This window comes from Harpia harpyja, chromosome 16 (genome assembly GCF_026419915.1).
Source record: "Harpia harpyja isolate bHarHar1 chromosome 16, bHarHar1 primary haplotype, whole genome shotgun sequence".
Taxonomy (NCBI): domain Eukaryota; kingdom Metazoa; phylum Chordata; class Aves; order Accipitriformes; family Accipitridae; genus Harpia; species Harpia harpyja.
Window position 1 is genome coordinate 19,769,490 of NC_068955.1, and position 16,146 is coordinate 19,785,635.

Below are 16,146 nucleotides of genomic sequence, written 5' to 3' on the forward strand. Positions count from 1 at the left end.
ACTGAAATCTCTCTGTGTTGGGTATCTCTGCTGAGGTGGGGTAGGATTTCTCTGTCTTGCCTCAAGGGTGGAGTAACTTACACATTGCTCTGCTAAGTTTAGTTGACAATGACCAAGTCCGGTCTTTTTTTCTTCCTGTCTGATAATCAAATCTGTCAAATGCTGTGCCCAAGCAATCAAACAAAACAAAGGGACTGCTTGTGTGCCAGGAAGATCTGAACACGCTGTCCCTTGTGCAAAAAAGGCTTGTACAGCCTGCCCTACCTTGGAAGAGATCCCCTTCCCTCCTTTTCACTCTCACAACTAAGTGGCTTAACCTGACACCTTAGGTTAGAGACCAGGCAAAAAATACTCTTAAGCTTGTTGTTGTTTGGCTCTAAATCCCAAATTAAGGTTATGAGTACTTCTCCTTGATGTGTCTGGGTTAAAAATCTGATGCTGAAATGTTAATCTCTTGAAAAACTTCTCTTTGCAGGGGGGACGTTAAGGTTATGGAGCTTGTTGCTAGACTTGGGAGTGACTGGCACGCAGGTGCTCTGTTCTCCTTCCCTGTCCCTGTGGGAGCCCATGCGCTGGCCCTGCCCAGAGCTGCCAAATCTGAAAGTACAGATAACATGGAAAAAACACTTGTTTACCACTACAAATTCTCCCCTGTCTGAGGCTTTACTGCTTAGCCACAAACTTCTGAGAAATATTTTTCGGGAGGCAGAAGGCACGTTTTCATCTTAGAATACAGTGTGATGACTGATACTGATGTGCAAAAATACATGGTGTTGGGGCCTGGCAGGTACTCCTGACTGCTGAGCTGCCGTGGCTGACGAGACTACAGTGTGGGGCTTGCGTGCGTTGAGTCGATCAGCCTGGTTCAGTATGGCTTTCATGCTGTCTGTTGTGGTGCGAAGAAAACTTAGAAACTGCCTTGTTTAAAAGTGTGCATTTAGCAGGTTATAGCTATTGCAGTTTTTTTAGCATGAACTTTTTGTTGATGGCCTGCCACCTGCAAGCTGTTCACATAGCCTTTTCTAAGGGGAAGTTGCCTAGTGTGTTTTCATTTTGATTTTGCTGCACATATTACTATTTTATGTGCATCATGCAGCTTCAGATGTTGGCACTCCTGAATGATTAACACTTTCAAGAAGTCCATTATTTCATAGGTAGGCAACCAATTCTTTCATTATTAAAAATTTTCATGTCTCTAACTAGTTTGTGTATTTTACTTAGTTGGGCAAGGACTTTGGGGGAAGGCTAGCAAAAATTAGCTTTGCTAATGAAAATAGATGGCTAAACACTTATAGCTGTCATTTCAGCATTCTTGGCACTTCTGGTGATGGCACTTCCAAAACTTAAAGATTATAGTAATTGTCTGTAGTCTGCAAAATGAGTCTAGACAGTCTAGTCTCAGGCCAAAAGGTTGGAGTTGAATAAACATATAATTTGGGCAAATAAAGCTATTAGAACTGTGCTTATCTTCTGACACAATAGTTCTTGCTAGATATAAGTGCTATTTTATAGCTTTTTCCTAAATAATTAGCTTCTAATGATCAGTCAATAAATCTTCAAAAAATAAAGTACTCCAGACTTTGCTAATGAAGCTGAATGTTTTCATGTTGGGTGTTGTCCAAGCTGGTGTTCAAAAATTCCATGGGATTAACTGTGGTAAGGGGGGGGGGGGGGGGGAGGAGTTTCCATGACAGGAACTAGTGTATTGTTATCTATGACTACAGTGATCTCACAATATAAATAAGATGTGTTACTAACTCTGAAAGAGTCATCTTAACTTTTAATTACCTGTGTGCTAATGATTCTGTCTCTTTTCTAACAGAATGAGTGGTATAATGAAAGCTTCTGGAATCTTTCACTCTTTTGATTCAGTCCCTGTTTGGTGCTTTTTATTTTTACATATATATATATAAAAGCAAATTATATAAAAATATTTATATATATATATATTAGAGTGGGGGGGAAAGGCATCTTTTAGTGATATGCTGTGAGCTTTCCTGAAGTGTCTGGACATTGAAAGGTGGTTTGCAGCTGGCTAGTGTTTGGATGGGGGATTTTTTTTAATTTTTGGCTGGCAGTTTGAACTGTCTGGTCTTCTGATTGTGCTGCAGGCAGCAGGGAACCATGGTGGAAGGTCAGGAGTGGGGATGACAAAACCTCCCTCTTCCACTAGCAGGAAGTTGCTAATGTAGTTCAATTGTATTGTGAAATACAATCTGACAAATACTTAATCCTAACTGGAATCATTCTAGAAAACTATAGGTTCTGGGTTTAATGGAGTAGTTAACCTAGCTGTATTGCCGTGTTAAATGTTTTGAGAGGAAGAACACAGAGAACTTGCCTTCTTCAGGCTTTCTACCTGGCTCTGGTGAACTGTGTTTCAAACTGTTACAAACCTACATAGCTGATGATAGCACCTGGCTTTGTAGAGAACTGAAATGTAATGGTAAAGGTAGGAAAAGGCTCTTACTACTGAAAATGGGCCTTTACTTCCTACTTTCAGAATAAGAAAGGTATTAACTTCAGAGATTTTTGACCTTAGCTTCCTGTGGAGTCCCAGGGCTCGAACATTGCCAAGTACTTAAAACATGCAGTAGGAGTTAATATTACTAAAAAGCACTAGAGCTGCTGAAGTGAGGCTTTGTTTTACTGACTTGTTTGGGCTAAAAAAACTTCTTACCGCATTAAGGTAATTGTGTGGGTCCAAATGTCCATAACCAAGGCTAGACAACCTGAAAAGTCCAATTAACAAGCAATTTGTTTGCAACTTGAACTTATTTTAAAGGTTCAGATTTCACATGAATACCTGTACTCTTCTCAAGAGTTTGTTTTGCCATGGAATTAGCTTTTTCAAACTGCATTTCAGTTCTTCCAGTATGTTCCTCAAGGAGTTGTGAAGTGGCTTATTTCTTAATAGACTGTAAATGCCCTTAAACATGGGTCTCCTCATAGCCTCTAACCTGAAGTCTGTTGCTGACTGTATTTTAGTTAAGTTGCTGAAGTGAAGAGCTATTTTAATTGATTGTAAGTCTTACCCTGTTACTGTTCTTACATTTATAAATCAAAAGCTCTTACATTACACCATATATCTTGGTGTTCTAATGATTTCATGTGTATGAGAAAAGGCATTCCAGTAACTTCTGCCCCACCAGGGGATTTTTTTGAGTAACCTTTCTTTCTTTTCACTCATAGCTATATTCCCCATTACCTGGGTATACGCATACCCTAAAACCAGATACATACTTTTTAAAAAATATCATGGACTTCTTGAGGTAAAAACCAGAGCTCATCCTGAAGAGTTTGTGTGAGCTGCTATGTTGAACACTGTCTGAACCTGATAAAATTTTATGGATGAAAAGATAGTATGTAGCGAATATTTTAAACATTCCTTGAATTGCAAGTGGCCAAGATCGGGAAGATTAAGTACTTGGTGTGTTCATAGTTCTTGCACATATTTACTGTGGAGCAAAAATGAAATCAAGACTCATCGATGCTTGCAGTATAGAGTACATTTTGGAGTCAGACATGTTTTGACTTGAGAAATAGTATAGCCGCCTTCAGAGAATTTTGTAGGTGCTTACTGGCATTAAAGGGCATTAATTCAAGGCATTACAAAGAAGTCTTAACAGACAGTGGAAGTGTACATTCTCTGATCTTGAATAATGAAAACTGCATCACCAGGAAGTATTCAAGAAGCCAAAGTTTAATACATGTACTGCCTAAATCAAGTTTCTGTGTGAGTGTACTTGGTGTTTGGTGTGGTTTGATTTTGAGAAATTTGAGAATTATAAATAGGTGAAAACTGTTTTAAAAAAGTATCAATCTGCTTTTTTTAAGGAAGATAGTATTTAAAAAGATGTTCACATGCATTTCAAAATATATATTAAAAAAACCCTCACTCATTAGTATTCATGTTAAACGCATGTAACCAGTGCCCACTCTGTCCATAATTCAAGTGTTGAGGCTGCATTAACGCTTTACAAGAGTTATCCTAACAGTATGTTTAAGCTTGGCAGGATGTTAGCAACAAGGCATGTGATTTTTCAATAAAGTAGTTGTAACAGTTATTCTTTAAACCTCTATGATTTGAACAGAGAGAGCAGAGAGGCTGCCTTAGTTACGTTTCTTCTAAACTTTCTTTTTCCCAAGCGAATCGGCTGTCTCTGCGTGGATTCTTAGTTTTTTCACAGAATCTTGTAATTATCTGTTTAGCAGTTAAAAACACTCCAGATTTCTACCTGTAAGCCTGGGCTGTTTTGCAAGTCATGCCTTGGGTGCCAGGTTTGAGGGAGAAAAGAAGGGAGATTCTTTCCTGTGCTGCTGCAGCCCAGGTGGGGTTGGAGAAAGTGAAGCTGCTTTGTTATAAGTAGCAATTAGGGGCAGGTCAAAAACTAACTGGCAGGTTTTTTAGGAGTGTTGAAAGGTGTAAAGAGCTGATGGATATTCCCTTTCAGAGCACAAAAGTCAGTTTGATTTCAGTCTTTCATCTTCCTGAGTCTTAGTCTACTGTGTGACCTGCACAATAAGTTGATGCTCCAGAACCAACATGACTCTAAAATCCTTAATGTGAGTCAGTCCTGCTGAACTGTGGATGAAATCTGTGGAATTCCCTACTGTATGGATATGTAGAGAAACCTAATTGGAAATGAGTGTGTTTATGGATACAAAGTTCAAGTGTTCATTTCGGAAACAGGAAAAATTAAAGGTGCACAGACAGAATTCAGGTATGTGTATTGGCCTTCAGATTGAAGGCACTTTATACCCTTTCTCCACTCGCACACCCCATCCCAACTCATGTTTCCCAACACCTGTGAGGGAAGCAAAGTTAGTTTTGTCTTTAGGTACTTTGGGTAGTGATCACAACAAAGCCCATAAAGAAAAGAGCTGTGTTATATTTGGCTATGGGTAATAAATATGCCCATGCACTGAACACAGATTTCTTAATAGTTTTCTCTTTTCTGATGTGCTCATTCAGTGATCGCTCTATATGGAAGGGCAGGGAGTGGAGAGAGAGAAGAGTATGTGGCTGTATAATAGGACTAACTTATGCTTTGTTTAGTGTTTCCAGACCAAGCACAAGCTCTTGAGAATCCTTGCATTGCATAAAAAGGTTAAGGGGAAGACTTACCTATACTTAACCAAGTCAGATGTTTATTTTTCTATCCTACCATATCTTATTCAGAATTTAAGATTTGTATCTCTTCTGTCTTCGAATTATGTGGTGGTGGGGGTAATCTAATGGAGGCACTCTGAGGCCACCATGGGTCATTCAAGAACTTTGCATTCTCAGTTACGATTTTTGTCTTTAACAGAACCATTAAGATTTGATTAAGCATGTACTTAATCATAAATATCAGTATTTTATGTATATGTAATGCTAGTTCTTCAGGAAGAAATAAAAACTTTTCAACCTTTGTATAAATTTCCAAAGGGTTTATCTTGTATATGGCTCATGGCATCTTTCTTTCACTGTAACTTTCTTTCTTCAGCTTAATCTTCTTCTCTTTGTGTCTGTTTTCACTGTTCATGAAATTATCAAGCGTTTCACATCACTGGATAACTGCAGTAATTGTAGTTACAAATGACATCTGTTTCCCTGGATAGCCGTAACAATGCTGGCAGTATACATTAGAGTGGTGGGAAGTAGCGTAAATTGAGGGAAGCATCACTGATTGCTCACAAGCACTGACTATCTTTTAATTTGTATTTTTGGGAAGATAAGAAGAGGTGATCTTACTTCTTGTATAATTAAAAGAAAGTTACTCTTAAAGATTTGTATGAATATGGGATAATTGGGGGAGGATACACCTGGCCTTCTGTAGCATGATCTAGTGTTTTATTTGTTATCTCTGCAGTCAGGTCTTTATCGGCATAATTTTAGACCTTTGGTCCCCCACTCTCCCCCATGTTCAACACCAAAATACTTCCTCTTGTTCTACAAAGTGTGACTCTCTATGCCAGCAAAGCATGCTCAATGCTATCTCAAGCACTTCTGTTTAAAACAATGCTGGGTTGCTGTGGGTAGCTCCTGCAGTCTTTCTGGTATTGTTTGGTGCAGTGCCCAAGCCCTTTGCAGAGGTGGCATTCCCTGTTGTCAACCCCAACAGCATCCATCTCCCACTCCCCCAACACCAACCAACTAGACCTGTCTGGAAACATCATGTTCTTGCGAACCACCTGCTCTTGGGGAGGTATATGTTAAGTATTTAACAAGCTTGTCAAAGGCTATCTAATCAGTGGTGTGCTTTTTTTTTTTGTTTGGGTTTTTTTTGGTGGCCTAAGTACATGGGGCTCTGCAAAATACTAAATTTGTATGTTTTGTTGTGTCTGTTCCTTTATTCTGGAATCCAGTCTGGGTTTAAGTTTGCTTCCAGAAGTCAGTTCAGGTTTTTTTCCTGCATGTTTTCCTTGTTTTCTAGCCAGCCAACTCAAATATTTCTAAAGAAATGACTTGAGGAGTCTCCTTTGTTGTGTGAAAGGAGGTGCTTCAGTTAATCTCTTCAGGTGTGCTGAGGCACTAGCAGCTGCTTTGCTTAATTACCAGGTCTGCTGGGTGGGTTAGTTCTGGACTGGGGCCAGGGTAGTGCTTGAGTGAGGAGGCAGGTTAATGCCACCCCTCCTCTAGGAACGTGTCTGTGGTGACATTGAACCCTGTTTGTGCTCCTCAAGGGACAGGGACAGAAATGCAGATTAAAACTCCTGGAAATGGTCTCTAACATCCTCTGCAGCCAGGAGGAGGGTACAGTGTGACAGTGTGGGCACTTCAGCATAGGCTTGGATGCTGTGTCACTCTTCTCGGGTAGAAGAGCTGAAGGCAGAGGCTCTAGGATTTCCATGGGTGGCAAAGCAGTGAAGGTTACAAACTGATTTGTGCGGTCAATCATTTAGATCTTAATTCACGGTCTGAGAAACTTGGCTACACCATAAAAGCTACCTCAGACAGAAAGGTGTCCACTTATGGTCCTACTAATTGGCCAAGGCACTAGAGTTCTGGTCTTAAACTATGGCGCTGACTTTGTCTGTGACTTGCAACAAATGCCAGAAATACTCATTTAAATGAAGAAAGCTGTTTAGAAGAGACCTAGGTCAGGTTTCTGTCTGTTTCTGGGTTAAGTATTTCTGATATGATCAATGTGGTGCATAAGGGCTGTAGTTGGTACTGTTATTTGTTCTATGCTCGTGTTGAGGACCTGCTGCAACAGATCGTGAATTGGACTTTACATTTGTTGAGTGGAACAGGAGCAGACAGATGTTCTGGTGAAGTGCAGAGGAAATGAGGAAAAACCTAGGGAAGAGGTGATAGCATTAGAGGTAGTCAAAGGAGAAACTACCAAAAGAAATAGTCTGTCAAGTAGCACTTACAGCCTAGGAGTTGTCTTGGGATCATATATTTCAGGTATTTGGAAACGTACTCAAGTCTGAAGTTGAAGCTTTGGTGTGTGGCATTCACCAACATGTTTGTTTTAAATTCTAACTTATAAATTATAGCTAGGAAGGATGTTTGGGCTATTTGCAATGCTGAAATTGTAGATGCTATTTAAATCCAGAGCTGGTCTGGAACTTCAGCTGGAGGGTGGAAACCCTTCTATTTCCTTGCCTTCACTGGATTGAAACCAAAATTTTAAACATGTGGAAAAAATTTAAATAAGCAACTAGTGGCTCTTTGAAACATTAAGTGTATATTTAGTAAATACAAATGGAGATTATAGACACAGCAAGGATGAATATGTATTTTGGCATGTACCACTCCTTCAGCTTACTCATAGTGGTATGCTTCCACTGTGCTGGGCTGCCTTTCATTGCAAGTCCTGCAAGCTTTGTGTAAAGATAAAAGGAAGCACCTTACGCAACCAGCCTCTGGACTGCAGCTTATAGCAGCTCTCCATTGATAACATCTGACTTGTCTCTCACCTTAAAACTTCAATGTTGGTGCAAAAGAAAGTAATCCAGTGGCTTTTCAGCTTGTGGACTGTTGATGACCTTACAAAGAATAAATAAGAAAAGCTGCATAAGAGCTGTGAAACTGCACTGGGGTTCTCCATCTTTCTATGTAAGATATCTTTACTTAGTTGTGTTTATTAATTTATGGAACGGGACTCCTGAGCGTGTAAGCAAGTCCAGCTAATGGAGGAATTCCCTCATGTATATTAAAGGCAGTGTAACAAAGGGGAAAGATGATAAACTCAAAGCGAGTTTTCACATGTTCTCCTTGCCAAAAGGCTCAAGTGATTGAAACAATGATTTAGGGATTGCTATTGCCTTAAATAGAGAAAGACTGCTAGAGCAGTATTTGGTGTAGTAGTGTCATCGTTCCCAAGCACCACAAGTAGAAACTCTTGCAAAGGTCTGGAGATAGGGTTTGAAATACATTTTTAAGATGACAAGTGTGTGTATAGGAAGGGATTTCAGTGGTGGGTTGCCCAGCTGCAAATGATGTAGGTGGTGTAGGGATGGGGTTTTTGTTGTTGTTCTGTGTTGTTGGTTTTTTTTTTTATCTCTGCAAAAGGGCTTGCATCCTTGGCAGGCTTTCCCATATCTGGACTTGATTGCCTCAGCACTCTTAGAAAGAGGAAACCTAGAAAACTTGTTGCATAATATTTTGGGTAAATTGAATGGTTGATGAGACTACTGGGCTTGGCTTCTCATTTCCCTTCTAGAAGTGGGTGGAAAGAGCCTTGATTTCGCTAGTGATTAAGGGAGTGGTGTAACAGAAGAGTATATTCAAGTCACTATTTTCACAGAAGAAACTTAATTTCTTCTAATTATTTCCTGCAGGCAGTGGCCAACTGTGGTGGAGCCAGCTGAATGAGACTTAGCTCCTCCAATTTGTCATAGAAACTGAAGTGCTCCTAGAAGAGCAGCTCTGACAACCTGATCTGTAACGGGTCACCCCAGAGAGCGGTCCAATGTGTTTTGTACCAGCTGGCATCCGAGACACCTGCTTTCTGGTATTTTGGTAGTTTAGTAGGACAACTGCTTTGAAGTGTTAGGACTTGCACATACGGCTTTCACAAAGGAGACCGCGGCAGCCAGCCCTGGGTATTCAAACACTGTGGTGTGTGCATGCTCCTCAAATTTGTCTGGACTCAGCGTTGGTTTAAAACCAGTAGGTTGGCAGTTGTTTGCATCTGCTGGAATTGCACTCCTATTAGTCTTTTAAGCAGTTCTGCCACAAACTCGACCTCTACAAAGCTACTTATGCTGGTATATGGTCTTGGGCTTGCTGGGTGTGCAGGCACCTTCCCACTGTTGTGGGATAGCATTCAGGAGTAAAGGTACAGCCTCAGGGAGTGTTCTGGGATATGCTCTGCCATCCCTTAATTCTTCAAACACTGTCTGTACAGCAGCAGTAAGGTCCATTTCTGCTCAGATTGATAAATACTGTGTTGGCTACATCTAATTTTTGTAAATCAGCCCTGACTGAATAAGGCCTGCAAGCTGTGGTTGACGTGCTCCCTGTGGCAAATAGTCCCAGTGCAATTTGGGAAGACTCCTTCAAAACCAGTAGCTATTTCAGGCACATTAGTTTTGTCCAGTGCCCAGAGGTAAACCACAATGCTAATTCTTGCAAACCTGTGCTGTGACAACAGATTTGGCAGTGGCAGCTCAATGGGAAGGAAGAAATTGCTCATAAGAGACTTGTTAAATGGCGGAGCTCTGGTATCTGCTCATTCTGAATTTGAGGTGTGGCTGATGCTGCATCAGGGCAACTTAGTCTTGTTCCCTTTTTTGAAGGAGGAATCGTGTTCCATGTCTCTGTACCTAGTCTGGCACTCTTGCTTTGTGTGTAGTTTCCATTTAAACAAACAAACAAAACAAACAAAAAACCCCAAACAAACCCCCCAACCAAACAAAAACCAAACCAATAAAGGGTGGAGAGAATCACAGAAATGCCCTGGAGATTACAAAACATGCTGCAGCTCTTGGCCTTTGGACAGAGAATAAGGAAAATATGAAGAATCCCTCTGAGATGATTATGGTTTTCTTTTTCTGACTTCTCTCAGTGAAAAGTATTGCCCTTGTTGGATATAAACTTGCTGCTTTAGGTGGTCTACTAATACTGCTGCGTGAGAGTGAAATAAATTGATTCCAAATTCTCCCTTTTATTTAAAACTTGACATACTTTACCATTTTATAGATGTAAAGGGTCAGACAGTAACTTTGAATTCTGCAGGACAGAGAAATGAAAGTTGAAGCTGGAGAGGGTTAGAGAGTAACTTCAGAGCATGTGCTCTATCTTCCAAATTAGAATCCTGAATACTGACGGTGAGACCATGGTTTAGTCACCTAATGTTTTTCTTATAAATACTACATTGTTTCCTTAATGAAACATAGGACTTAAATTCCTTTCCTTATGATTGTCCCTTCTAAAGTCAGATTCTGTAAATTATTTATTTACACATTTGTATGTTCTCATAAGGGAATTTCTCTTCCATTTTTCAAAGATTGTTAAAGGCCACAGAAGACTTGAGACCTGATTTATGGTTTATGAATAAATTAATTCCTCAAAAAGTCTGTTCTTAAGCTCCTGGATAGCACTTTTTGAGTCATGGATGCAGGCAAAAGAAAAGACAAGAACAGTTTTGAAGGCTGTGGTTTTTTCCTCTTTAAATCTGTAGAGAAGCAAGGTAAAGGAATAACTTGTAGTCTGAACAGCATCTTCTGGGGCTTGTTCCATGGTGAGATGTTCTGCTGTCTGCAAATTGGTACTCTTCGGCTGAAAGACTTGAAGTTTGTTTGTGTGCTCCATTTAGGAGCCCATACCTGTTGGTTTGTTTGAATTTGGGTGGGGGGAGATTTTGTTTGGGGTTTTTTTGTTTTGTGTAAGTGGGGTTTTGGAGGGGGTTGGAGGGAGGAGATTGCTTAGCCTGGGCGAATGTTCTAAACAAGGGAGAAACCATTTCTTTTCCAGAAGTGAGCAACTTGACTTACGTGAAACACTGTGAGAAAGGAGTGAATTACAGCATCTTGTGTGTCACAGGTATCTCTGGTGGGACAGATTGCTAGGATTTTATCCTTCTTGGAGAGGAACATGGTGGTTTTAATGTTATTGCTACCTGATGGTAGCTGGTTACACACTGGTGCTGTTGATGCAGAGCGACTGAGACTACTGTGTAGGTGTATCCTGAGAGGACAGTTTATTCATGTCTGCTTAAAATGCAAAGGAGATGATGTGCAGAGCTGTTCAGTGTCTCTGCTCTAGGGGTCAGCAGTTTTTCAGTATGGTGCCAGAGCTAAAGGAACAGGTCAACAACAACCTGTACATACTCTTCCTGTAGCCAACGGCATGATGGTGAGGTTGTGGTATATGAGCATAGGTTATATATAGTATACGCAGCTGGTAGAGTGTGTTAGAACTAGTGATGTGTTCCTCCCAGGAAGGCAGCTGCAGCTCAGCTGATGAGCTCTGCTGGGGAACCCATGTCCATGCTGTTAAACCAGAAACCTAGCCCGAACATGCACAAATGGTGGGAGGCAGCTGGGTGCAGCCAGGACAGAGTACTGCAGCCAGCCCTCGTAGGCAACTCCAAATTGAAACTGGACAAGAACAAATACAACCACGTTAATAAAACTGTGTCTGCAAGAACAGAGTTAACTGTATTCTGCACTGACAATGATGTGTCTGGAGAAGGTTAGTGGGCTAGTGCTGTAATTTCAGTTATTTCTTTTTTCTTTTTTTTCCCCTACCATGACATCTGTTAACTTGACTTTGGTAAGTTTAGAGGAACAGAGTGGTGTCTTGTTGGTATCTTTGGATTTGTGTGATGGGAAAGATGTTTCAGTGAGAACTATTAATTTTGACATGAATAGGGAGATGCACCCTGGTTTTGGTGATACCTGCTTAATGCAAAAACAATACCTGCCTATTTTTTTTGCTTCCTAGGAGCCAATATGTAGTTTTAAAGCATTCCTATTTCCTTACTGGCTTACAGAACTGAGTAACGTATGCAGGTAGTACTCCTTCAGTTACTGTGGTATTCATTTGGGTGCACACGTGCCCGATGTGCTTGATTTCTGAACAGTCGGGGTAGTACGCATCCCCAGTGGCTGCTGCATTGAGCACGGGGGGGAGGAATTTGATCTGAGTTCGGATTTGTTATGCCGATGTGCTTTAGTTTTGGTTGAAAATAACATTGCTATGACTGCATGCAAGCTACACATTCATCCTTTGAAATCTGAACTCGTTGTCTTCAGATAGTATTGTTACCCAAGTATTTGATACCAGGTCACCCAGTCTCTAGAAAGATGTACCAGAGTGTGCTTTGCTTTGCAGTTCTGGTGATAACAGGCTGGCAGTATCTGGTGGAGCCTTGGGCTTAGGCAATGGATGACACATGGCTTATTCTGCTTTCAGGAGTTGTCTTTTTGGAGGGTGTGTGTGCTTACAGTCACTAAAACCAGGAGAGAAGTGCTAGGAAAAAGGATGACACACTAAACTTTATACAGCTTACAAACTTAAGTGCCAGCAGCATGGAGCTGTTTATAGAAATTATTATAAAACTGCTAGAGAATTCTAGAAAGAGCTGAAAAAATCCTGGCACTTCCTAGAAGTTACTGCCTCTGGGAGCAGGGCAAGAAATCCTGGAAACTTTTGAGAATTCCAAAAAACTTCTAAACCCTACCAGAAGTTCAGAGAAGCTTAGCACTTACTGGAGACCTTAAAAGCTGTTAGAGACTAAAACTTTCTAGGGATTCCTGCTGGGAAATTCCAGGAGTTACCAGAAATCTCTAGAAAATGCTAGAAATTCTGTAGGAATCCAGTAAATTCAGTGACTCTGCTGGTAATTTCTACAATTTACGAGTGTTTACTAGGAATAGAAAAGCTGTTACCTGCTATCTTTTTGGATAGTGGCAAACGGTTATATACAGGTAAAACCTGCTCATCTTCCCTAAGCTGCCAAGCATACAGTTCTAGCATCTTACTTGATGAGTGTCCTATATGTGCTTGTCTTACACACAAACTTGTTTTATTTTCTGCAGTCCTATTTTGTTACGGATTATGATCCAACGATTGAAGACTCCTACACCAAGCAATGTGTCATAGATGAACGAGCTGCGCGCTTGGACAGTAAGTAGCCTAGCTAAAGCACAGTACTAACAGCCTGTAGCTGTTGGTGCCAGTGCTGGCATCTGTATGCATAAAATGTAATGCAGGTAAACAACTGTGCAGCATGTGGTTTTTACGTAAGTGTGTGGCTGATAAAAGCTGCCTACCTTTGTTTTATTAATGAGATGCCCAGGATTTGAAGTCCTTATGCCTTATTTATGTGTGTCTCAAGTAAATTGGACGTTTTTTTGAAGAATTATCCCCAAAGCCTTAGTGCCTACAAAACTAGAAGAATTTACATAACTCCTGGCAGTTACCTGTGTGACATGGTGGAATGAAAAACACATTGCTTGGCTGTTGTGTGCTGACTCTCCCAAGTGCAATATAAATGTTTTGCTTTAAAAGTTTCAGTTCTCCCTTGTCAGTGATTTCTTTAAGGACAAACCAGCAACCTTCCCAACCCCCATCCCTAAGTCTTCTCTAAGCATTTTCCAGCTGTTTCAGCTGGTTGTGACTTAGCAAAAGTCCACCAAACTTTGTTGTTCAGTTTGTTTAGTTGGTCTTGAATTGTTCAGTTGGTCCAAGAACTTGTTGGGAATCTTAGCAAAAACCCAATAGTATCTGTGAAAAGTGATTTCTCCTTAATTACAATATACAGGAGAGGTTCTCACAATATTCTGTTAGGAAGGATTTTTTTTTTCTTGGCCTATACTCTAGGAACGTGAACTATAGTAATCGGTGTTTTGCTTATTTTCAGTTCTGGATACAGCAGGACAAGAAGAATTTGGAGCCATGCGTGAACAGTACATGAGGACAGGGGAGGGTTTTCTGCTTGTTTTCTCAGTCACTGATAGAGGAAGGTAAGCCTGATGTCAAGTTATTAAAACAAGAAAGTTGTAATTAATCTTAAATTGCTACTTATCCTTTATTGAAACAATCTCAAACAGAAACATTACGTATGCGTTCCCTCTTAGATTCTATGGTGTGATGCTCTTTCAGCCCTGATGAAAACCCATTTTAAACCAATCACTTGCTGAAAGTATCTGTCTCTTGCAATAGATGACTTGCAAGTATACACAAAAAAATGACAGCTCTATTCAAGCACTTCATTACAGTCCAGAATACTAGTTTCCTGGAAGTGATAGAAATTTAAACTAAGGGCAACATGCTATCAGTTCATCGGTCTGATCAATTCTTAGAAATATCCCCTTGCGGTGTGGTCATCAACGTTGAGTGCCTGGCTCTGGATTTCTGAACAGGTGTACCCAGTTCAGGGTATGTCTCTGCAGTCTTTTGCAGGCAGTGCTTACTCTGCTTACTCCCATGAATTGACTGGAACCTGCATAACTGATTGACCGCAGAGTTGAGATGAAACATACCTTCTTAGAAGCTCATGGAGCTTGGTCAGGTAGCTCCTGATCATTGTAAGAGTCGGAGACTGCTGTGTATATACAGACAGTCACTTAGCATTTTGGCTGCGATCTTCCTCCACTGAGCTTATCAGATATGTAGTAATAAAGGAGAAATACTCAGGGATCTGTCCTTCCACTTGTTTCAGGTTGCAACAGAAGAGCAATCAAGTCACAAAATTTTGTCTGTTCCACCACCACCACCTCACCCCCCTGCCCCTTACAGATTCAGTCTAGGCTCTCATAAGTTACTTATCTTATGAACAGCTCTGTAATGAGAATTAAGATAAATATTCTATGGAGCATGATCGTGTTTCTGTTGGACCTGTATCTTACACTTAAGAATGCTGCTAAATGTATAAATTATCTTGATGTACTGTCCAGAATAGACTCTTAGACTTCTGTCAGAGATCTGGGTCTGTGAATTTCAGACATACTGACCACTTGTGTTAACATTAATATTTTTACTGCAGAGGACTGTAGATTTTTTGAAGTAGTCACGTGAACTCCTTGTTTTGTCTAAAAATCTTAAGTTTTTCTCTGTTCTTCTGGCTATGGGTCTGCCTTGATTTTAAGCGGGTCTTGACACATTAAACCTGTATATTGCTGTCCTCTCTGAAGTCCCTCAGACTTCTGAAGAGCAGAGTTTTCATTTACCTTGCCTGTCAATGAAGTAACTGCTAGGGGTGTCTGTCCCTTGTGTGGTAGAAAGTAATTCTGTAGCAAGACGAAATCTACATGACTTAGTTGGTAACTTTCAACTCTTCCTCCAGTTGCTACAGACTTCTGAGCAGAGTATTGAACCAGCATACCTAAATGGAGGTCCAGCTATGCTTAGTGGCACACTTCCTTCTAATTCACCTTCCTTCTCATAATTGCTTTGTATGGATGAGGTGGATTGGCACTGTCATATCTGACTACATAATTTTTTTTAATGCAGCTTTCTTACTGATGATCATCTTGCTTTTAAATTTTAGTTTGCAAATCTGAGTGTAAATGGCTTCATATGCCTGGGACTAAACATAGTGCTTGGGAAGTCTGCTCCAAAGGATGTGTAATTGTCTGCAAGCATCCGTGCTGAAGCTCCTTATGTAGTGATGTAGCTTTAACAGTGTTTACTTGAAAGCGGTGATTTTTTTTTTTTTTTTTCCTCCAAAAATCCTTGTTTAGGCCAGAATTAGCTTGTTTAATATACTGTCCTTGGAGAAGCTTTCTGCTTTGCTTGCCTTCCCTTAAGCACTGCTGGAATATTCCTTACTGAACAGCATCAATACCTGGTATAACTTATTTGGTAACTGGAAAGCTTTCTGATCATTTAGCCTTGCCATTTTTTGGTTCTTCAAGAAATAAAATTTTCCAGCTTTGATAGCTTCCCCCAAAATTCCTAGAAGTAGCTGTGGAGGTTGCCAGCTGAAATTGATCACCAGGGTCTGTAGACTGTAGTTTGAATATTCTAGCCAGAGTTGAACTCCAAAGTCAATATTTGTAAAATGGACTGTGGTTGCTTGATTCTCTGCAACACATTGGCATCCGGGTCCCTCCAGATTGAGACACAATAAGCATTTTGCTTACCTTGCAGCCCCACCTAAGTCCAGTGCATAGCACACTGCTAACTTGAGGATTCTTTTAGTTTGAGTGTTGAATGATTCTCTAACTGGTCATGCTGTGACAGTGGACTCTGGAGTGCCT

General features: G+C 40.5%; 1 protein-coding gene across 2 annotated transcripts in view; it reads left to right on the top strand.

Annotated features, from left to right (window-relative positions):
- Positions 1 to 16,146, top strand: part of RRAS2 (RAS related 2) — a 45,702-nt gene that overhangs the window by 19,226 nt on the left and 10,330 nt on the right. For both annotated transcript variants that reach the window (XM_052811368.1, XM_052811367.1), the window contains exons 2-3: positions 12,982 to 13,069; positions 13,806 to 13,908. In XM_052811368.1, coding sequence (XP_052667328.1) covers positions 12,982 to 13,069; positions 13,806 to 13,908 — 191 coding nt within the window. The remainder of the gene's footprint in view (positions 1 to 12,981; positions 13,070 to 13,805; positions 13,909 to 16,146) is intronic.